The sequence below is a fragment of the Mercenaria mercenaria genome, chromosome 18 (assembly GCF_021730395.1).
Source record: "Mercenaria mercenaria strain notata chromosome 18, MADL_Memer_1, whole genome shotgun sequence".
Lineage (NCBI taxonomy): Eukaryota > Metazoa > Mollusca > Bivalvia > Venerida > Veneridae > Mercenaria > Mercenaria mercenaria.
This window is the reverse complement of record NC_069378.1, coordinates 19,402,826-19,425,698: the sequence shown is the minus strand read 5'-3', so window position 1 is coordinate 19,425,698 and position 22,873 is coordinate 19,402,826. Positions and strand designations below refer to the sequence as shown.

At 34.6% G+C, this 22,873-nt stretch overlaps 1 protein-coding gene across 2 annotated transcripts; it reads left to right on the top strand.

Annotated features, from left to right (window-relative positions):
* The first annotated feature begins 66 nt into the window (after nt 1-66).
* LOC123539069 (uncharacterized) lies at nt 67-22,428 on the top strand. Of its 2 annotated transcripts, none has more exons than XM_053529405.1 (8): nt 67-151; nt 4,944-5,074; nt 6,074-6,210; nt 8,280-8,412; nt 9,528-9,667; nt 10,283-10,357; nt 10,579-10,700; nt 11,163-22,428. In XM_053529405.1, the coding sequence occupies exons 2-8, from the start codon at nt 4,969-4,971 to the stop codon at nt 11,362-11,364; spliced, it is 915 nt and encodes a 304-aa protein (XP_053385380.1). In that variant the 5' UTR covers nt 67-151; nt 4,944-4,968; the 3' UTR covers nt 11,365-22,428. The 2 variants fall into 2 exon arrangements, with proteins under 2 accessions (XP_053385380.1, XP_053385379.1); XM_053529404.1 differs by lacking the exon at nt 67-151 and adding an exon at nt 316-467.
* Nucleotides 22,429-22,873: the final 445 nt, after the last annotated feature.

Here is a 22,873-nt window from a genome sequence, read left to right as displayed (position 1 = left end):
GTTCAATTGAGAGAATATATGAAAAATTGGCCAATTAAATTTGTCGTAACAAAAATATCTAAGGACCTTGACTTGGGTAAACAATAAGGAAGCAAAATTGTGGATACTTGTATCCGGATATTTGTTGTGATAATTTGAGGTTTTTGTGGTGGTAAGCATTTAAAGTATTAATCTAGTCTGTGAATAAACAATTTATTTATCTCTGATATTAATGGCATGATCGCTACAAGTGTTTCATTGATAAAAAATCTGGAATAAAAAAGTCAAATTAGCTAAATTATCAACTGATCAAGGATATGTGTATTTTGCAATATCTATTTAATTCTTCCTGTACAAGTTGTCATTTGTGATTTTGAAATTTCTGATTTAAATATTTCAAAAGAAGCAGTTATAAATGGTAAATGGACAAATATAATCTTTGCAGTAGAGTCTCTAGTTCCTCAGTGACTTATTGAACAACATAAAAGGTAATTTTGATCATGTTGTAAGAAAGATTAATTTTAAGTACATTTTAAAATCTTGTGCTATAGACAGTAAAGATTAATGTTAAGTACATTGTAAAATCTTGTGCTACAGATAGTAAAAATTAATGAAGATCTTTAATAATTGATCACGAGCTGTGTCAGTGATTATTTGAGTTAACAGCTAATTTTGATCAATCTAATATCCAGTGTCAGTACTAAGTGTAAAACTGTGCATATAGAGTAAGTGTACCTGGTTATGACACAGTTGGTGGTTTCGCACACCAAAGAATTTTCCGTTTCTTGTAATGAATTACTTGCCAAGAGAAGTTTAAACTGGTGAAATCAAGGGACCAGGTCTCTTTCTGAATGTTCTTATAGTTTTCTGAATGACAAGCAGGCATCCTGATAAAAGACAAGGATATATTAAGGTGTAGTACAGGTATCACCAAGACAGCATAAAATTAGAAACCACTAAGGGTATCTCATTTGTGCATGTTATAGCGACATCATTATGATAATGACAGCTAAAAATACAGTTCCTACAGATGTTTCAGTGTTGTGCAATTTCGATTTAACCAATATCGTTATTGTACAGAGAATTAGAGAATTTTTAGTCGGCACGGTGTGTGAAACAGGGAACAAATATGTCCGAATAATGGGTCACTTTCTGGCTATATTGGAGAACTACCGGTGGTGAGCAGTTGTCATAATATACTCATATGAAGAATAACCTAGTGCATAAATAAAGAGCCATGTATCTATTCTTCTGCCTGAAAATGCAAATAAAAAATTGCTTCCACATATTTCAGTTTATTTCAAGAAGTGTGTAAAAAGTGTGTGAAACCAGATACACTGACTCTGCATATTGGTCACATGGTTTTTAAATATTTGTTTAGAAGTCGGACTATATTACCATATAGATATAAATTTGTGAGCACAACATAAAATGGGCCAAACAAACTGAAATGGTTAAATGTAGATTGTACTGCACATATTGCATATATGTAGTGGCTAGTAGTTGGGACCACTGGACTTTAATAGTAATAAATCATTATGGTAATTCACTGAAAAACACATGCTAACTGATCGAAATAAGGAAATAGATTTCAAAGAAAATGTTGAAATTTCATTTTTGAAACATTGTTGTCATGCTTTTGTGTACTTATTATTTCAAAATGATAAGATATTTATTATAAGGAAAACATTAGGAATACGTTTTTATCATAGATATTTATTTATATTTAAGATTTTTACTTGCAGTATATTTCACCCCTATATATATATATAAACCCTGAAGCACCTGGTTTGTTGGAACATTCTTTTATATATGATCCATGATCGTTCCAAGATCCCTACAAAAGAATGTTCCAAGATCCCATGTAAATATAACGGTACCCTACGGAATGAATAGAATTGTGTTCCAACATACCAGGTATAGTGTTCTGGATTGACCAACAAATAATGTTAGTTTACTTGAAAATTTCAGATATATACAAATTAGTGTTAAGTAAAATGTTTAAACATTTTATATAAGCACATGTGAGAAAATGTCATAAACAGTGCAATTTATTATGATAAATAATATATTATGAATATGTAAAAGAAGCTAAATAGAACGAACAACCAATTAAGGCATATTATTTAGAAATTTAATACACATATCAGAGGAAGACACATAGTCTGACTTTCCAGCTCTGGTTTAAATCCATCTCCATTGTCTTGAAAAGTAAAAATGTAAGAAATATTGATTATTCAAACAGTAATATGTTCAAAAAACAATTACACATGTTATACAGTGATTACTTGCGTTATGAATGGTAATTTCACTGATCTCAGTTATAATTATAATTGCATTACTAATAGCAGTTTACCTTTTCTTGATACTGTATTGGCAAAATGCATGCGTAAAGATAAACAAAATATCGAGAGAGATTTATGTAATTACAAAGTTACACAGAAACAATGATTTGTTCAGTGTTTCTTTTGTTAAATAGACTAGATACTTGTACACACAACTTTGACTTCTAAACATCCAAGATTGCTTACCAGATTGAAAATGTGAATACTGGTATATGTAAATATAATCTTCCAAAATAAAGTGGGACGAGTTTAATGATATTTAATATGCTTCTGTAAGACTGAATACTGTGAAATAGTTTAATTCTTATGGGCATAATTTTTGCATAAATTTGTTGAATATACATTTTATGGATTAAAAACAGTTAGAATTAGATACTTTCACTGGGGTTTAATTTCATTGAATGACAAAACCTAGAAATTCACAAAAAAGTAGTCCCCTCATGAATAATAATGATTACGCATACAACACGTATCATGTAAATGAATAAATGTAAAAGTTATTGTAAAGGATGTGTATTATCAGGAATGTGGTATTGCTGTATATTATGATGTAGCATCATCTTATCGTGATATGTCAGACATGGTGATCGAAAACTGTCATTGTGTAATAGATTATAAATCAGTTACATAGTGGGTTAAATTCACAATACATCGACACAAGATTTCATTGACATTACAGAACGTCAGTCTAACACTATTGACACAACAGAACATCAATACAAACAAACACAGAAAGAAACATCAACAGAATATCGACAGACATCACCAATGTGCTTTTTGCAATTTATTATATACTCTTTTAATGTAGATAATATACCATATGTGTTATAAATGTATGTTAAATGCAACACCCCATAGTGTGTTTTTCATTCCTTGTTGGTGAAAACTTTCAAAAATATTTTTAATCTAACCCAATTTGAAATTTAAATAGAGTTTATAAATCAGTATGTAGTATTTTGGAATTTTTGTAGTTGATACATATATTTTAACAGCCAAGTCATAATATGCCAGTGTATCCGTAATACTCTACATCCCTACCTGTGTCGAAAATTTAAATAGATAAAAACCAGTCAACTGAAGTCTAGAATAACTAACAATTCAGTTTTTAAAGGCAGTGACCGCCAGATTTTGGCTCAAACATATTTTTCTTCCATATCGCAGTTTGGTCATATTATGAACATTAGAATTAGAGTTTTTGTTTCAAAAATGCCAAATCAAGAAGAAAAAGATGACCGAGTCGGGAATCGAACCCTGACCACCGTGGCAATAAAAAAGTTTTCTGCTGTCGCTACCAATAGCGCTATGGAGGATTTATTGTTAAATGTGTGTTAAATATACATATTTATAATCAAGGCGATTTACCTCGAGTAAAGCGTTACAAACGCTGTTCGATTTTCATCGTAAAAATTAGTAAAAACAACTTGATTTCTCATGTGTTTCTGTAACATATAGTGTGTCAGTAATTAAGTTTCAAAGCATTCTTAAGAACTATAGCATTAATTTTCAGATATCTAACAGAAAAATCTTCTTTTTTTGTTGTCGAATGATCTGGAGGCCAGTGACTTTCTAAAATAGCAAATAAAAGTAAATTTTATTATTTTGGTGGAAACCAAATAAAATTATTTCTCATTTTCAACAGTCATAAAAAAAGTTAAAATTGTACATGAAGTTAACATTTAATTTAAATATCATTATTGATTTCAACATCTAAGATGTGTATTATCATACTACATGTTTGTATTAACTCTGTATACAGGATAGACAATGGGTGACCGTGTCTATTTGATGAAGTGATTGAAATGTTAATAGAATATTTGTAAATATTTGCATACAAAGGAATGTCCATGGTAGACAAATTGTATTTATCTAAAGTGTGTTGGACAATAAAGGAGCTTTCTCACAGATTTCTTTTATGGTACAAATGAAATATTTTCCTAAAAGTTAAAGTTATATTATGCACTAATTTCATATTAAAAAGTATGAACTATTTCCAAACAGTATCTGTGTAAACATAGAATAAATAATTTTTTTGTGTAAACAATATGTTAGGTTTAAAATATTACACATCTATAAGTATAACTAATATAACTGGAAGTTGTTTTAACAACTGACTGTTTTTTTTTTGTAACATTAAATTGTGATTGTACCTTTACATACACAGTTTGTTTATAAATACTTAAATATTTAGCGAAGTTAAATATATTTGATGAGGAATTTCTAGACTTAATGTCTAATTATAAAATATTTTAGGGAGAGATGGGCATTCTATTTCTTAAAGCCCAAATAGTTTGTTGGAAAGGAACATCTAGTGGTCGTATTGTCCAAGATTATAAGGCTCAGACACTTCCCTATGGAGGTGGAGGCCCCGGTTTTGATTCCTGGCTACTCCCATGGTGTGTCCTTGGGCACAGTACTTTATCATGACTGCCGCTATCAACCCAGCTGTAAATGGGTACCAGCAAATTGCTAGGGTTAAGGTTAATTGGTTTTAACAGTTCTTAAAAAAGAGTTTCTCAAAAGCTTTACAGAGCTTTTGTCAATTGTTTCACAAAGCAACAGAAAATAAAATATACCTTTACTGTTAATGATACTTAAAATAGGTGTATTTCTCTTTTTCAGACTGAAGAATACCGGGTAGATAACAATGGCTAATCCGAAGGTGGTGGCAGGTCTCGTGTTTGCGGTTATTATTGTTGTTATGATTATTGTGCTCGTTGCGACCTCACTGAAAAAGCTCTCTTCAGATCAAAGTAAGTTATAGATTGTTAGCCATAATGGAAATTTTATAGTTCAGTTAATCCTTAAAAATGACTTATATGCTGTGTCTTACCTAAATTTTCCCAGGTAAGTATGTACATAGGTGATTATTTTGATTTGCAAGCAGTTGATGCAGAATTACTGTGCTATTCTATGCTATTCAGAATACTTTTTGTGGTATGAATTTGCCGTGATTTGTAATACTTTGTTTATGTATGACATGTTGAATTTGCAACATTTTGATAAGGGAGAGCTGATATGCATTTAGATAAACTATGTTTATAATGATACAAACTTCAAATTGAATTATCAAGTAAAATTTCTGTTCATTTCATTTTATGTTCCAGAGTTCAGATCCACTTTAATGAGCTGCACCATGAGAAAACCAACATAGTGCATTTGCAACCAGCATGGATCCAGACCAGACTGTGTGGATGCGCAGGCTGGTCTGGATCCATGCTGGTCACAAATGCACTATGTTGGTTTTCTCATGGTGCGGCTCATTTCATATCCCGAAGAAATAGCTGTTTCACTAAACAATGAAACCCATGCTCACAAACTTAAGTGATGACACTGTATTCATTTAAGATACACTGTTCTAAGAATAGAGCAAAATGCTGCCAAGTAGAACTTTTAGAATATCAAAGTCAAATTCTGAATTTTAGACTGGCATCACTCATGCATAAGAAGCTTGTGGTTATTTTCATTAATATATCTTTACAATGTAAGGGCAAAGGGCAACAACTAGGCCGAAATTTTTCACCCTAAATGAGGACAAGGGGCAGTAACTAGACCATATTTTTACATTTTATGCCCTAAACAAGAAAGAAATTATGAAATTAGTCCTGTTCATTACAACAGATAGGCAAAGAAAGGCTAGGGAAAAGAAAAAAAAATTGCCAAGGGTTGGTCTGATTTGTGACACTGTCAGCAAAGATCTTGACACAACTGCCAAAACATGGGTCTAGATTTTGTAAACTTGTTTTTTTCAGTTGGTTTGGCCTACGACACAATCAACAAAGATCTTGATAAAGAGGCTAAGACAGAGGGTCTACACAATGGTCCCCCAGGATTTGAGTTCATTATATTTCCAAGTGTCTACAAAACACTCACATTCGATAACCTGCGGGTATAGTTTCTGTTTTATTTGACTTCAGTTGATGTCAGCGATTCCTGGCAGTCAAAAACCAGTTATTATGTGGGCTTGTGATTATTTGGCCTGGATTACAGAATTCTGTCCTATGCAGTTTTGTTACTTTTTAGCTCACCAGAGCACAAAGTGCTCAGGGTGAGCTATTGTGATCGCTCACCGTCCGGCGTCCGTCCGGCCACACTTTCCTTTAAACAACATCTCCTCCTAAACCAACAGGCCAATTTTGATGAAACTTCACAGGGATGTTCCTTGGATGGTCTTCTTTAAAATTGTTCAAAGAATTGAATTCCATGCAGAACTCTGGTTGCCATGGCAACAGAAAGGAAAAACTTTAAAAATCTTCTTCTCAAAAACCAGAAGCCCTAGAGCTTAGATATTTGGTGTGAAGCATTGCCTAGTGGACCTCTACCAAATTTGTTCAAATCATGACCCCGGGGTCAAAATTGACCCCGCCCTAGGGGTCACTTGATTTTACATAGGAAAATCTTAAAAAATCTTCTTCTCAAAAACCAGAAACCCTAGAGCTTAGATATTTGACATGTAGCATTGCCTAGAGGACCTCTACTAAAGTTGTTCAAATCATGACCCCGGGTCAAAATTGACCCCGCCCCAGGGGTCACTTTATTTTACATAAGAAAATCTTCAAAAATTTTCTAAAAATAAACAGAAGGCCTAGAGCTTAGATATTTCACGTGTAGCATTGCCTAGTGGACCTCTACAAAATTTGTTCAAATTATGACCCCCAGGGTCAAAATTGACCCCACCCCAGAGGTCACTTGATTTTACATAGGAAAATCTTCAAAAAATTTCTAAAAATAAACCAGAAGGCCTAGATCTTAGATATTTAACGTGTAGCATTGCCTAGTAGACTTCTACAAAATTTATTTAAATCATGACCTCCGGGATCAAATTGACCCCGCCCAATGGGGTTACTTGATTGTACATAAAAAATCTTCGAAGTTTTCTAAAAATAAACCAGAAGGCCTACAGCTTAGATATTTGACATGTAGCATTGCCTAATGGATCTCTACAAAATCTGTTCAAATCATGACCCCGGCCCAGGGGTCACTTGATTTTACATAGGAAAATCTTCAAAATTTTTCTAAAAATAAACCAGAAGGCCTACAGCTTAGATATTTCATGTGTAGCATTGCCTAGTGGACCTCTACAAAATTTGTTCAAATCATGACCCCCGGGGTCAAAATTGACCCCGCCCAATGGGGTCACTTGATTTTACATAGGAAAATCTTCAAAAATTTTCTAAAAATAAACCAGAAGGCCTAGATCTTAGATATTTGATATGTTACATTGCCTAGTAGACTTCTACAAACTTTGTTCCATTCATGACCCCCTGGGGTAAACTTGGCCCCGCCCCAGGGGTTACTTGATTGTACTTCAGAAAATCTTCCAAAAAAATTCTAAAAATCATCAGTTTGACATTTGAAACATGTAGCTCATATTACTCTGGTGAGTGATCCAGGGTCATCATGACCCTCTTGTTATAGTTAACCTTTAGCCTGCTAAATTTCTGTAATCGACTGGTCCAACATTCAATTTGGGCAGTACCATTTATCATTTGAAGGGGCGTTTACTGAAAATTTACGACTGAATAACGAACAGTGCAGACCATGATCAGGCTGCACGGATGTGCAGGCTGATATTGGTCTGCACTGGTCGCAAAGGCAGAATCACTTGCCGCCAGCAGGCTTAAGGTAAAGAAACAGTTAATCCCAAACAGTGATTTGTTGTTGAATAAAATCATTGTTTGGAGTTCAGATGTGAAGGAATTATGTGCCTATGTGATATAGTATTAAATATGCATCTTAACAACAAACAATGATTTTATTCAAGAGCAAAACACTGTTTGAGATAAACTATTTCAATTCTAACACATTATCAAAGATTGTTATGTACATCCTCGGTGACATCAGCCAAATATTTGCCTATTTTGAGTGTTGTTGTTTTTTCTCCAGCATGCCACTATGACGTTTGAGGCTGTTCATTTTGATAAAATATTAGGTTGTATTCTTGCATTTTATTTGTAGTGCCTAAATGCGGATGGAGTGATTATTACACTGGATGTGACATATCAATACAAGGCAAAGGCACAGAAACTTTATGATATTGTAATGAACTTCAAAGATTATGATGGATATAAAACAGTTCTTCAGTACACAGGTAAGTTTAAAGATGCATTTATGACAGACTCTACAGAGTACTAAAGATAAACACAATTCTTCAGTACACAGGTAAGTTTAAAGATGCATTTATGACAGACTCTACAGAGTACTAAAGATAAACACTATGCTTCAGTACACAGGTAAGTTTAAAAATGCATTTATGACAAACTCTACCAATTACTAAAGATAAACACAATTTTTCAGTACACAGGTAAGTTTAAAAATGCATTTATGATAAACTCTTCAGATTACTAAAGATAAACACAATTTTTCAGTACACAGGTAAGTTTAAAGATGCATTTATGACAGACTGTACAGATTACTAAAGATAAACACAATTCTTCAGTACACAGGTAAGTTTATAAATGCATTTATGACAAACTCTACAGATTACTAAAGATAAACACAATTTTTCAGTACACAGGTAAGTTTAAAAATGCATTTATGATAAACTCTTCAGATTACTAAAGATAAACACAATTTTTCAGTACACAGGTAAGTTTAAAAACGCATTTATGATAAACTCTACAGACTACTAAAGATAAACACAATTCTTCAGTACACAGGTAAAGTTACAACATGGTGTTGTGATGATCTTAAAGATTATGAGGTATAAAAAACAATTCTCCAGTACACTTGTAAGGTTCCCCGCCAACTTAGCTCAGTACGGATCGCGGGGTCGCGAGTTCGATCCTCGGGCGGGGCGTATGTTCTCTGTGACGCTTTGATAAAAGACATTGTGTCTGAAATCATTCGTCCTCCACCTCAGATAATTCATGTGGGGAAGTTGGCAGTTACTTGCGGAGAACAGGTTTGTACTGGTACAGAATCCAGGAACACTGGTTAGGTTAACTGCCCGCCGTTACATGACTGAAATACTGTTGAAAAACGGCGTTAAATAAAAAACAAACAAAAACACATGTAAGGTTACAGAGATGAAGTGTATATAAAAAGATTACAAACCTTGGTAAAACATGAAATTGTGGTGAAAATAATGAAGAATATACAACAGTTAATATACCTAATACATGTACAATCTGATAATAGCGGAGCAACATGTCTTAAAATACCTTTATTCAATAAACAGCATGCCAATTAAATATTGTTTTACAGGTGAATCGGCTTTACATGAAGCGTGTAGCTATTTCAACACTTCACAGTTCCAGGCAGAGAGAGGTGCCTTCCAGGAAAAAGTCCGGGACAAGATTGTAGAAAAATACGAGGTTCTCTACTGTGATATCACAGATCTACAGGTACTGTTATTATCTTATTATCTTAATATGTAGCGAAGAACTTTTGGCTTTATATTGGTTACGTCATAATTTAGAGTTTCAAATGCTTTTATACATATTAATTCATAAGCGATAATTCAAAGGTGGTCAGTTACATTTAGCCCTTACCCTGCTAAATTTCTATAATGAACTTGACCATCGTTCAATTTGGACAGTACCATTAACTGTTAAAAGGGGTACTTACCAAATAGATACTGACTGAATGGCAAACAGTGCAGATCTTGATCAGATTAGCATTTATTTTGTCAAAATTATGTCCCTTTTTCACTTAACCATTCAGGTTAAAGTTTTGCATATAAGCAGGTTTAATTTTTCTTAGGGGACATTAATTCATGGATTTCAAAGTCTTAAGATAAAAGAGAAAATTTTCCTTTTCTTCAGGATTTAATTCTATGGATTGACATAACCACAAAATCCTAGAAAATTAGCCCCACATGAAAATTAACAATTTTACAGTATACTTGTTTGATGATAAATGTGGAGTTTCTCCAGTTTTGTGTGTTCCCTAATAAGGCAAAGTTTAATAAATCTTTATGAAAGAGTTTTTAGATACTTATGAACCTTTTTTATATACAGGTGAGCAACATAGCCAGACCCTCTGAGTATGAATCAGCAATCAGAAGCAAGGAGCGGGCCAGAGAAGATATTCAGGTATATATATATATATTTATTTCCTGAAGACAAGCAAGGAAAATGCTCAGCCAGAGAATTTATGAGAACAGTAAAAAGTAATATAAAAAGCTCATTCTTACACAAATTGTTGGAAATGCAATTATTTCCCATTTACATGTATAGAACTTGGGCCATGTATTCATTTTTAAGTTTTCTGAAGTTTTGACATGACCATGGTATTTTCTGTTGTAAATATGTAGGTTGCTTTCAATGAGAGACCCAGACTGATAACTGAGGCAGAAACAGAGAAGCGTGAGGCAAATACAACAGCCCAGATTATTCTGGATAAGGCCAACTCTGATGCTAGGATCCTTAAAGCAAGGTAATATTCTTAAAGCAATTGAAGGTTATGTTCAGTAGTAAAGCTAAGGTTAAAAACATGCAAATGGTAAACAGTTTTCAAAGCCAAAGGTTACAATACTTGAATTGGAAGACCAGTCTCAAAACTCCAGCAGCTGATTGGCTGTTTCTGGACATGTTTTTGAAATTGACCAATGGTAAGGCTGCGTTTGGAGACTGGTCACCAAATTCAGTTTTACAACCTTGGACCCGAGTTTAGATGTGGACATCAGTAGAATTTGAACATAGCCAGTAGGGGCAGTGGCTAAAAGTCTGGTAAATTGTGTGAGTTGTTTTATTTTTTTGTTTTAACATTGTTTAGTTTATGTAAAGGTTGCTGTTAGCCAAAGCAGTGTACTTTGATTCTGCACTAATACTTACTTCATGTTTTCTGCTGGTATCCAGCAACCTGTCTATAAAAAGTTAAATCAAATTTTAATTACAGGGCAGAAGCTGAGGCTGAAGGTATTATACAACAGTATGAGAAGGAATCGGAGGCCTATCAGCAGATTTTGAGCTCGTCGGGTCTTGGCTTTACCGTGGAGGGCTTCATATCGTATATGGGTGTTCGCGTCATCTCCTCAGCAAAGAATCCAGTCTATATCGGCTTACAGAGTCCAGCCAAATCCTCCTATCAAACACCATAATCATTGAAATAGCAAGAGAGCATTTTTGACACAAATATTAAGATCAAATTATTTCCTTACACTGCATTTCTTTGGATATTGAAATGAATCCAGAACATTTTAGGTCGATCAGATTCCATTTTGACATAATTATATTTCAAACAGTGATTGGTATGTCATATATCAGTAAAAAAAACTTGTTTATGTTAAGTCTATGCTATAGAAATATTTTCAGATTATTGGTTTTCAAGTCCTAGTTCATTTCCAACTTCAGATTGAATTTTGCAGCAAGTTTTAGATTTTATTGTATGAAAAAAAATTGTGCCTTTTACATCGCAACAACATAAAAGCACCTTTTACTTTCCTTTTAGATATTGTAAATAATTTTACCTATTTTTGCTATAGTCATTATGTAAACAACACATTATTTATATTCATTTGTAGAAATTTCTTACCATTTTATTTGACAGCTTAAAATTGCAAAAGGCATTACTTAAAGAATATTACATTTTTTATACCTATATACTTTTTTATAGAATGAAAAAAAAAAAAGTTTACTGTAATTTACAGTAGCAAATATGTAATAACAGCAAAGGCTGCTATGAAGTTTGTCTTTACCATCATTATGATAAAAAGGAGAACTTTAAGGACCAGAGTATTTTTTCTTGTAGTTTTTGCTCACTAAAGAGGGACTTAGTACTGTTGACCATGTGCCATCTACTCACATGATTTTCAGAGGAAATTTCCTCAGAAACAGTTAGGTGATCTCCTCAGAAACAGTTAAGTGGAAATTCATGCAACTTAGCTTGGATGTTCTTTGAATAGTCTTCTTCCAAAATGTCCAAACTGTTCTGCGCAGCTGCACTCATGAGTGTTGCCAGAGCTAAGATTAATTATTTCCTAAACTGCAGCCTTGATTTTGAAAAAAAAGTTTCAGTGATAGTCTTTGGGAAACCCTCTACCAGTATTGTTCAGATTATTCTGATTGGTGGAAAACACTGGCCAAATGAGTGCATATTAAATTTTCACTATATTGATACAGTGGACACTTCCCAAATCTTATTAGGAACCTTGGACATACATTGTAAATTAATTTTTAGAAATGTTCGTTCAAATGTGTTAAGCCATCTCAGTTTGTCAGAAAAAACAACCTGACTGCAAGGGGCCAGGGCTAGTTGTCCTGTATAGCTGTATCATACAACTCTGAATATCTTCTCCTATGAATCGGTTTGGCACATTTCAAAAGTAATGTTGCTGAAATGATTCTTCAGTAACTAAGAAATAATGTTTGAATGATCCCAATTAGTCTTTGAGGCTCGGGCATTTTCCTCAATATCTTGATTGAAACTTTGAAATCTAAAATGAGCCGTGCCATGAGAAAACCAACATAATGGGTTTGCGACCAGCATGGATCCAGACCAGCCTGCACATCCGCGCAGTCTGGTCAGGCTCCATGCTGTTCGCTTTTAAAGCCTATTGGAATTGGAGAAACTGTTAGCGAACAGCATGGATCCTGACCAGACTGCGCGGATGCGCAGGCTGGTCTGGATCCATGCTGGTCGCAAACCCACTACGTTGGTTTTCTCATGGCACGGCTCAGATGACTCTTCTGCGGATGTGTTTACTAGGATTTTGGGCATTTTTATTGCTTTGTAAAGAACATGACTGCTAGAGGGTTTGACTAGTTTCCATGTGTTATATACAGGTTTTAGCTGTTAAACTTAGGAGAGGGATATAGGGCAATCATGACCCTTTCAATGTTAAACAATCTTTTTTATATTATGGATTATTTTTTAGCTCACCTGTCACAAAGTGACAAGGTGAGCTTTTGTGATCGCGCGGTGTCCGTCGTCCGTCGTCCGTCAGTGCGTCCGTGCGTCCGTAAACTTTTGCTTGTGACCACTCTAGAGGTCACATTTTTCATGGGATCTTTATGAAAGTTGGTCAGAATGTTCATCTTGATGATATCTAGGTCAAGTTCGAAACTGGGTCATGTGCCATCAAAAACTAGGTCAGTAGGTCTAAAAATAGAAAAACCTTGTGACCTCTCTAGAGGCCATATATTTCACAAGATCTTCATGAAAATTGGTCAGAATGTTCACCTTGATGATATCTAGGTCAAGTTCGAAACTGGGTCACGTGGGGTCAAAAACTAGGTCAGTAGATCTAAAAATAGAAAAACCTTGTGACCTCTCTAGAGGCCATATTTTTCATGAGATCTTCATGAATATTGGTCAGAATGTTTATCTTGATGATATCTAGGTCAAGTTCGAAACTGGGTCACGTAGGGTCAAAAACTAGGTCATTAGGTCTAAAAATAGAAAAACCTTGTGACCTCTCTAGAGGCCATATTTCTCAATGCATCTTCATGAAAATTGGTCAGAATGTTCATCTTGATGATATCTAGGTCAAGTTCGAAACTGGGTCACGTGGGGTTAAAAACTAGGTCAGTAGATCTAAAAATAGAAAAACCTTGTGACCTCTCTAGAGGCCATATTTTTCATGAGATCTTCATGAATATTGGTCAGAATGTTCACCTTGATGATATCTAGGTCAAGTTCGAAACTGGGTCATGTGGGGTCAAAAACTAGGTCAGTAGATCTAAAAATAGAAAAACCTTGTGACCTCTCTAGTGGCCATATTTCTCAATGGATCTTCATGAAAATTGGTCAGAATGTTCACCTTGATGATATCTAGGTCGAGTTCGAAACTGGGTCATGTGCGGTCAAAAACTAGGTCAGTAGGTCTAAAAATAGGAAAACCTTGTGACCTCTCTAGGGGCGATATTTTTCAATGGATCTTCATGAGAATTTGTCAGAATGTTGACCTTGAAGATATCTAGGTCAAGTTCGAAACTGGGTCGCGTGGGGTTAAAAACTAGGTCAGTAGATCTAAAAATAGAAAAACCTTGTGACCTCTCTAGAGGCCATATTTTTCATGAGATCTTCATGAATATTGGTCAGAATGTTCATCTTGATGATATCTAAATCAGATTCAAAACTGGGTCACGTGCGGTCAAAAACTAGGTCAGTAGGTCTAAAAATAGAAAAAACCTTGTGACCTCTCTAGAGGCCATATTTCTCAATGGATCTTCATGAAAATTGGTGAGAATGTTCAGCTTGATGATATCTAGGTCAGGTTCGTAACTGGGTCATGTGCGGTCAAAAACTAGGTCAGTAGGTCGAAAAATAGAAAAACCTTGTGACCTCTCTAGAGGCCATATTTTTCACGAGATCTTCATGAAAATTGGTGAGAATGTTCACCTTGATGATATCTAGGTCAAGTTTAAAAGTGGGTCACGTGCCTTCAAAAACTAGGTCATTAGGTCAAATAATAGAAAAACCTTGTGACCTCTCTAGAGGCCATGTTTTTCAATGGATCTTCATGAGAATTGGTCAGAATTTTTTATTTGATGATATCTAGGTCACATGTGCTCAAAAACTAGGTCACTATGTCAAATAATAGTAATAACGATGTCATACTCAATTGAACACTGGGTCATGTGGAGATAGGTGAGCGATTCAGGACCATCATGGTCCTCTTGTTATTGTATGTGCTCAATTCATACTTAAACTGTTAAATGAAATTTATGTACTATATATTATACATTACATGCATTAAATATTTATACTTATTATATACCTATATAAATCCCTATATTGATAGGTGATGATTTCTTATATAAGCTGTAAAGTTAAGTTCAGTGCAAAAAGTGGTCAAATGATTTTTTATGTCAGTTGAGTTAACCAGTTATTGCACTTAGGTGATGATTTCTTATATAAGCTGTAAAGTTAAGTTCAGTGCAAAAAGTGGCCAAATAATTTTTTATGTCAGTTGAGTTAACCACTTATTGCACTGAGATGATGATTTCTGATATAAGCTGTAAAGTACAGCTAAGATCCAAATATTTAATACTAATTTTACCACACAACTAGTGTCAGAGGTAAAGATATTTTCTGCATATTTTACAGGAAACCGCACAACTTACTTTTTCATTGTTGACATTAATTAGAACAAAATACAACAGTATGCAAGCTGTAAATTTATTCCTTTAATTCTATTTTGGGTATTAATGTAGAGAAAGGATCTGTAAAATGTGACAAAACAATCTTTTCTTAGTGAAATTTTTACAGGGTAATGATTGATACAGATAATGAAATCCTTGCAAATGTTACTGTAGTTTAGAGCACAGAAGGGTAGAAAGTAGCTTTGTTGTGATGTACTTTAATTTTGGTACACATTTATGCCTGACTCTATGCCTTCATTTACAGTGCGATTCAATATGACTTTTCCAACAAGCATTTCATGCCCATTAGTTAAGACATTATGATGTATGGTATCAGATGTTGGGGATATTGGAATAAAATACATAATGTATATTTGTTTTTAATAATAGTTTGATTTGTAATGAATATGTGTAAAACCTTTGCTGAAGAAGTCTTTTTGAAACTGAGCATACATATCTTTCAGATTAAAGAGGCCTATGTCATTGTGCAATTTTTACCTGTCTGTCTGCACTAGTTTTACTTCATTGTTCAGTTTTTAGCCATTGTTTAGATTAGTGTGATATTGTAGTCAATTTGATAAATGTACTTTGACCTAATTTTAATACTAATGCCTTAAAAGCATACAGTTTGTTCTGGCGAGTTGTGCTTTCAAATCCTTTGCAGCACATATGAGCCACGCAATGAGAAAACCAACATAGTGGCTTTGCGACCAGCATGGATCCAGACCAGCCTGCACATCCGCACAGTCTGATCAGGATCCATGCTGTTCGCTTTCAAAGCCTTTTGGAATTAGAGAAACTGTTAGCGAACTGCATGGATCGTGACCAGACTGCGCGGACGGCTCATTCTTCTGATATATTATATGTGGGTGTACTGGTCAATTTGACCAGTCCTATTTCTCTTAAATTCATTGTCCTTACTAGGTTTTTTTCCCCTGGTTCGTAGGTTATAAAACTTGCGTTTGAAGACCAGTCTCAGAATGCAAACCTGTCATTGGTCGGTTTCAAATTTAAGCTCAGAAACAGCCAGTCAGATGTTGGAGTTTGAGACTGGTATTCAAGTTCTGTAGCCTTTGGCTGAAGTTTCTCTTATTTCTTTACCTGAAAAGAAAATGCTTATTTTACAAAAATGTATACACACTGATTTTACTATCTTCTTTGTCTTCTCTTTTTTTAAAATCATGCACAGGCATTATATAATATAGGTACTATATCATATAAGACATTTTAAATTTTATATTGTGTATCTGTTAATATTGTATTTGTTAATTTTATTTCATTTTGTAGGCCTTTTATGGTATTATATTTGTTATGGTACTTTTAAGAACAAGAACAAGTATCTTAGTGCTGAAAACATTTAGAAAGTTGGTGAAATTCAAAGGCACAACACCATTCAGGATTGATATGATTTCCATTGCACAACACGAGGATTTTGCCTAAAATGCTACTTCATTTATGTGTGTTCTAAATCCTAACTTGCTGTTACAGCAAAGGTACTTGTTTTAGTTCATGTGTTTTTGTAATAGACATAATGCATCCAGTTGAACCTGCATTAGCAGCCACCTGTTTTAATCCTTACCCTGCTAAATTTCTAAAATGCACTTGTCCATCATTCAGTTTGAGCAGTACCACTTATTATTCTAAAGGGTGTTCACTGAAAATTTACTGACTGAATAGCGGACAGTGCAGACCATGATCAGACTGCACGGATGTGCAGGCTGATCTTGGTCTGCACTGGGCGCAAAGGCAGAATCACTTGCCAACAGCAGGCTAAAGGTTAAGCGGCCACTTGCCTATAGGAAACAGTTAACTAAATTCCCAAACTGACTTTGTGTTCTAATGTCAACTTGTTTTCAACAGCCACCTGTCTAAAGCAGCCAGATTGTGTGGCTCGCCTGATTGGTTGCTTAGCGGGTTGACTGTATGCTATTTATGTATATTTGAATGTTAGTATACATTGTATTTATTGTGGTATTATAGGTGTCTTTCTCTATCTCAGGTATTCAAATCATTTCATTGTGTTAGAAACAGGAAGTTGTATCTGACATTGATTCTGGAATGTATTTAACACATTTTGGCTCTAACTCCATTGTTCTTTTACCTACTTTGTTATTCTGTGATAGATGCTCTTCCTTTGTAAATCCTTTGTATATATATTGCTATTGTTTGCTGTTCTAAGATTTTTGATTTTACTATATGCAGCCCTTGAACCTGAAAACTCTTGATCCATTATAACTGCATGAATTAGCATATATAATGAAAAAGAAGTGAGCAAACATTGACTACAAATTGCATTCAATTTTAAAGATATATAATTAATGTGTATAAACATTATGCCAAAGAAATTGTACTTTCCCTGTATCGAAGCAGTGTCTGGGGGTAGTAATCACCTTCAGTGATAGCTTGAGTTTTTGTTATAGTTTTTGTTTTTTTCTGCAAAGATATACTGATAGTACACAGAACTCTGCAAAATGCTTGTAAATACATGCTGCTTTTCAGTTATTCATTTGTAATGTAATGAATTGTATTTACTGCCCTTCCAAAATTAGTTGAGAATATTGTTACGGTGAATATGTCATTTTATTGACCAGTCAGACATTATAGAAATAAAGGCTGACTTCTTAAAATTGTTTATAAATGATCTAGCACTGTTCGAGAGTCTGTGGACTATAAGACACAGATATAGTAAATGCACAGGGATCAGTGAGAATGATACAAAGGAAAGTGAGTCTGAAAATGCACTCACTTGCAGAGTTTAAACTTTTTATTTTTAGCTCACCTGTCACAAAGTGACAAGGTGAGCTTTTGTGATCGCGCGGTGTCCGTCGTCCGTGCGTGCGTCCGTCCGTCCGTAAACTTTTGCTTGTGACCACTCTAGAGGTCAAATTTTTCATTGGATCTTTATGAAAGTTGGTCAGAATGTTCATCTTGATGATATCTAGGTCAAGTTCGAAACTGGGTCACGTGCCTTCAAAAACTAGGTTAGTAGGTCTAAAAATAGAAAAACCTTGTGACCTCTCTAGAGGCCATATATTTCACAAGATCTTCATGAAAATTGGTCAGAATGTTCACCTTGACGATATCTAGATCAAGTTCGAAATTGGGTCACGTGTTGTAAAAAACTAGGTCAGTAGGTCTAAAAATAGAAAAACCTTGTGACCTCTCTAGAGGCCATATATTTCACAAGATCTTCATGAAAATTGGTCAGAACGTTCACCTTGATGATATCTAGGTCAAGTTCGAAACTGGGTCACGTGCCATCAAAAACTAGGTCAGTAGGTCAAATAATAGAAAAACCTTGTGACCTCTCTAAAGGCCATATTTTTCATGGGATCTGTATGAAAGTGGGTCTGAATGTTCATCTTGATGATATCTAGGTCAGCTTCGAAACTGGGTCACGTGCGGTCAAAAACTAGGTCAGTAGGTCTAAAAATAGAAAAACCTTTTGACCTCTCTAGAGGCCATATATTTCACAAGATCTTCATGAAAATTGGTCAGAATGTTCACCTTGATCATATCTAGGTCAAGTTCGAAACTGGGGCACGTGCCATCAAAAACTAGGTCAGTAGGTCAAATAATAGAAAAACCTTGTGACCTCTCTAGAGGCCATATTTTTCATGGGATCTGTATGAAAGTTGGTCTGAATGTTCATCTTGATGATATCTGGGTCAGGTTCGAAACTGGGTCACATGCGGTCAAAAACTAGGTCAGTAGGTCTAAAAATAGAAAAACCTTGTGACCTCTCTAGAGGCCTTATATTTCATGAGATCTTCATGAAAATTGGTCAGAATGTTCACCTTGATGATATCTAGGTCAAGTTCCAAAGTGGGTCACATGTCTTCAAAAATTAGGTCAGTAGGTCAAATAATAGAAAAACCTTGTGACCTCTCTAAAGGCCATATTTTTCATGGGATCTGTATGATAATTGGTCTGAATGTTCATCTTGATGATATCTAGGTCAAGTACGAAAGTGGATCACGTGCCATCAAAAATTTGGTCAGTAGGTCAAATAAAAGAAAAACCTTGTGACCTCTATAATGGCCATATTTTTCATGGGATCTGTATGAAAGTTGGTCTGAGTGTTCATCTTGATGATATCTAGGTCAAGTTCAAAACAGGGTCATGTGCGTACAAAAACTAGGTCAGCAGGTCTAAAAATAGAAAAACCTTGTGACCTCTCTAGAGGCCATACTTGTGAATGGATTTCCATTAAAATTGGTCAGAATGTTCACCTTGATGATATCTAGGTCAGGTTTGAAACTGGGTCACGTGCCTTAAAAAACTAGGTCAGTAGGTCAAATAATAAAAAAACATTGTGACCTCTCTAGAGGCCATACTTTTCATGGGAGCTGTATGAATGTTGGTCTGAATGTTCATCTTGATGATATCTAGGTCCAGTTTGAAACTGGGTCAACTGCAGTCAAAAACTAGGTCAGTAGGTCTAAAATTATTAAAATCTTTTGACCTCTCTAGAGGCCATATTTTTCAATGGATCTTCATGAAAATTGATCTGAATGTTCACTTTGATGAGATCTAGGTCAGTTTCGAAACTGGGTCACATGCGGTCAAAAACTAGGCCAGTAGGTATAAAAATAGAAAAACCTTGTGACCTCTCTAGAGGCCATATTTTTCATGAGATCTTCATGAAAATTAGTGAGAATGTTCACCTTGATGATATCTAGGTAAAGTTCAAAACAGGGTCACGTACCTTCGAAAACTAGGTCAATAGGTCAAATAAGAGAAAAACCTTATGACCTCTGTAGAGACCATATTTTTCAATGGATCTTTATGAAAATTGGTTAGAATTTTTATCTTGATAATATCTAGGTCAAGTTCAAAACTGGGTCACATGAGCTCAAAAACTAGGTCACTATGTCAAATAATGACGTCGTACTCAAAACTGGGTCATGTGGGAAGAGGTGAGCGATTCAGGACCATCATGGTCCTCTTGTTTCTGTATGTAGCTGAAATTTACTTTACATGTGATAGTTCATTTTAGTAGTATCATAGATTGGGAAGTATTCACAATTGTTTTACTTTTGCTAATACTTTTTAATAATGTATGTCAGTAAATATTCAAAGGTTCTTAGCTTTGTATCTAGAAATATGCACGAGTTCTGCAGCTGAAACATTACAAAACTTTAGGAGCGCAATATTATTCAGAGTGCATATTTCTCTATGCATAGCTAATAATCTTTTGATTACATATGTATCTACACATATAAGTTATATATACAGTTGTTATGAATTTATCCAATGGCCTGAATAAAATTGACAATTGTGACTGATGTAAATAAAGTAATAACGCAATGAAACACATTCAAATGATGTCACACACCTGATATGAAATTCAAAGTCAGTATGGCAAAATATTGACGTTTCTGGTTCCATTGTAATATGGATAATGGAGTGTAAAAACGAATAAATATGAAATATTTGTGCATATTAACCTGTGTCATGTCCTAAAACTCATACACTCACATTTCGGGAATCTGTAATACTGGGAATATGACTGCTAACCATAACATACATTTAAGAAATGAAATGATTTTTTTCGGTGTGTTCATGCGAAATGAACGACAGAATAGGATCGGCAAATCCATGATTCATGTTTAATTTGCCGATACTATGCTGTCATTCATTTTGCATGAACACCGAAAAAATAGTTTCATTTCTTATATTTACATTATATTTCCTTTCCATTTGTAAACAAGATCATATTATAAATTGCACATAATTTGCGGCATTTAACATTAAAATCAGCTTCCCGGCCATTCTGTACACCAGACGGAATAACTGCGACGTCATCTAAGGAACGTTTTCCCTGACCATACGCGGACGTCGTCAAAACAGCGGCCGGTTATCACTAAGCAGCCGTGACGTAACTTTCGTGCCGTTCCTTTTGCTGTTCATACGAAATGAACATCATAATTTTCAATGGAAAAGAGTAGAGCAAATGTAAATATTGCTAAATAAAGCCAACGTGAAAATTTCCCAATCAACAGTACTGTTGTGAAACTCCACAAAACACAATAAAATACTCAAACAACTAAACAAACAAGGTTATGTAGAAAGCAGAGAGTGAATATTTGTTATCAACTTTATGTAGTTTTAGTACTACAATATATTCAATAGTTCTATTGTCAATCTTTAAATAGATTTGTATTTTGAATATTGTTAGTTCACCTGAGCACATAGTACTTGAGGTGAGCTATTGTGACCACTCAGCATCCAATGTCCACTGGTGTCTTCAGTTCATATTTTCTTTAAACGACACCTTCCCTGAAAAAATTTGGTTGAGTCTGACGAAAAATGGGCATGGATGTTCCTTGGCTGATCAATTTCCAATGTTGCTTAAGCTACACTTAGGGGCCACCAGAGACAGAAATATATTATTCTTCAAATTATATCTTTTCCTTAGCAGCTAGAATCTAGTACTATTTCAGTATGTATGGTTGGAAACTTTATGATAATAATTATGAAATAATATCACAGAAATGTTTCTATAGTGACCCTCAACCAAGAATGCTCACATTGTTATAAATCTTCAAAAACATGCCCAACAGTGGTCACTATCCCTAAATATATGCTATGGAAACTTTGAAAATCTTCTCACTAGAATCCACTGACCCAGTTATAATATAGTTGAACAATTTCCACTTGATTTAAGTTACATGTACATATTTCCAACTTTTCTTTTTTTTTTTTTGGTATTGACTAGAAATCAGGGTAGGTAATTACAGGATAAATATCTCACACAATTTCTTTGTAAGCCGATATTCCAACGATATGTTTTTATAGAGAATTCACAAATAATGCTTCAGTAATTTACCTTTTTACGAAGATTGCCCATAATATTCAGTTTGTAAGAAAACATAACTGCTAGTGGACAGGACTAGTTGCCATATCTTTATACTTTTTTTAAGCTGTGAAAAGTCAGGTGAGCAATCTAGGACCATTGTTACTCTCTTCTGTTTTCCCTGTGCGATTCTTTGTGTATTAATTCCTTTTTTTAAGTACTTATTGTATATTTCTATAGAAATGAAACTTTTTATTTATATAAAACATATAAAAAACAACTTTGTTTATTCTTCATCAATGTACATGATACATGTGCTTTGTTCGCATTCAGTACACTGTAGCCCAGTTGGCCGAGTATGTAGAACATATGTAGTAATTCAACAAGAAGAGTATATGGCGCATTTTTCAGGGTGGTACCGGTTTACAAAATGTCACAATGCTCGTTAGGGTGTTTAGTTTAGGAACCACTTCTTGCTGTGTCAAATCTATATATTGTCAGACAGGACTGGCGAGTTAGATCTCTAGGCAAAACAGTTATATTCTCTTTGTCGATTTCACCCATTTCAGACTGATGTCACCCCCTCTGCCACTAAGTTATGATTAGAAGTTGTGGGTTTCTTACACAGAGCAAGTAAGTGCTGGTACATAATCGAGAAACGCTGGTTAGGTTAACTGATCACCATTGCATAGCTGAAATACTGTTTGAAAGAAGTCTCCCCATAC

Coding starts and splice junctions, on each gene's coding strand:
- LOC123539069 (XM_053529405.1), top strand. CDS start 4,969: ATGGCTAATCCGAAGGTGGTGGCAGGTCTCGTGTTTGCGGTTATTATT. Junction 8,413..9,527: donor AACAGTTCTTCAGTACACAG/GTAAGTTTAAAG, acceptor ATTGTTTTACAG/GTGAATCGGCTTTACATGAA. Junction 10,358..10,578: donor GGGCCAGAGAAGATATTCAG/GTATATATATAT, acceptor GTAAATATGTAG/GTTGCTTTCAATGAGAGACC.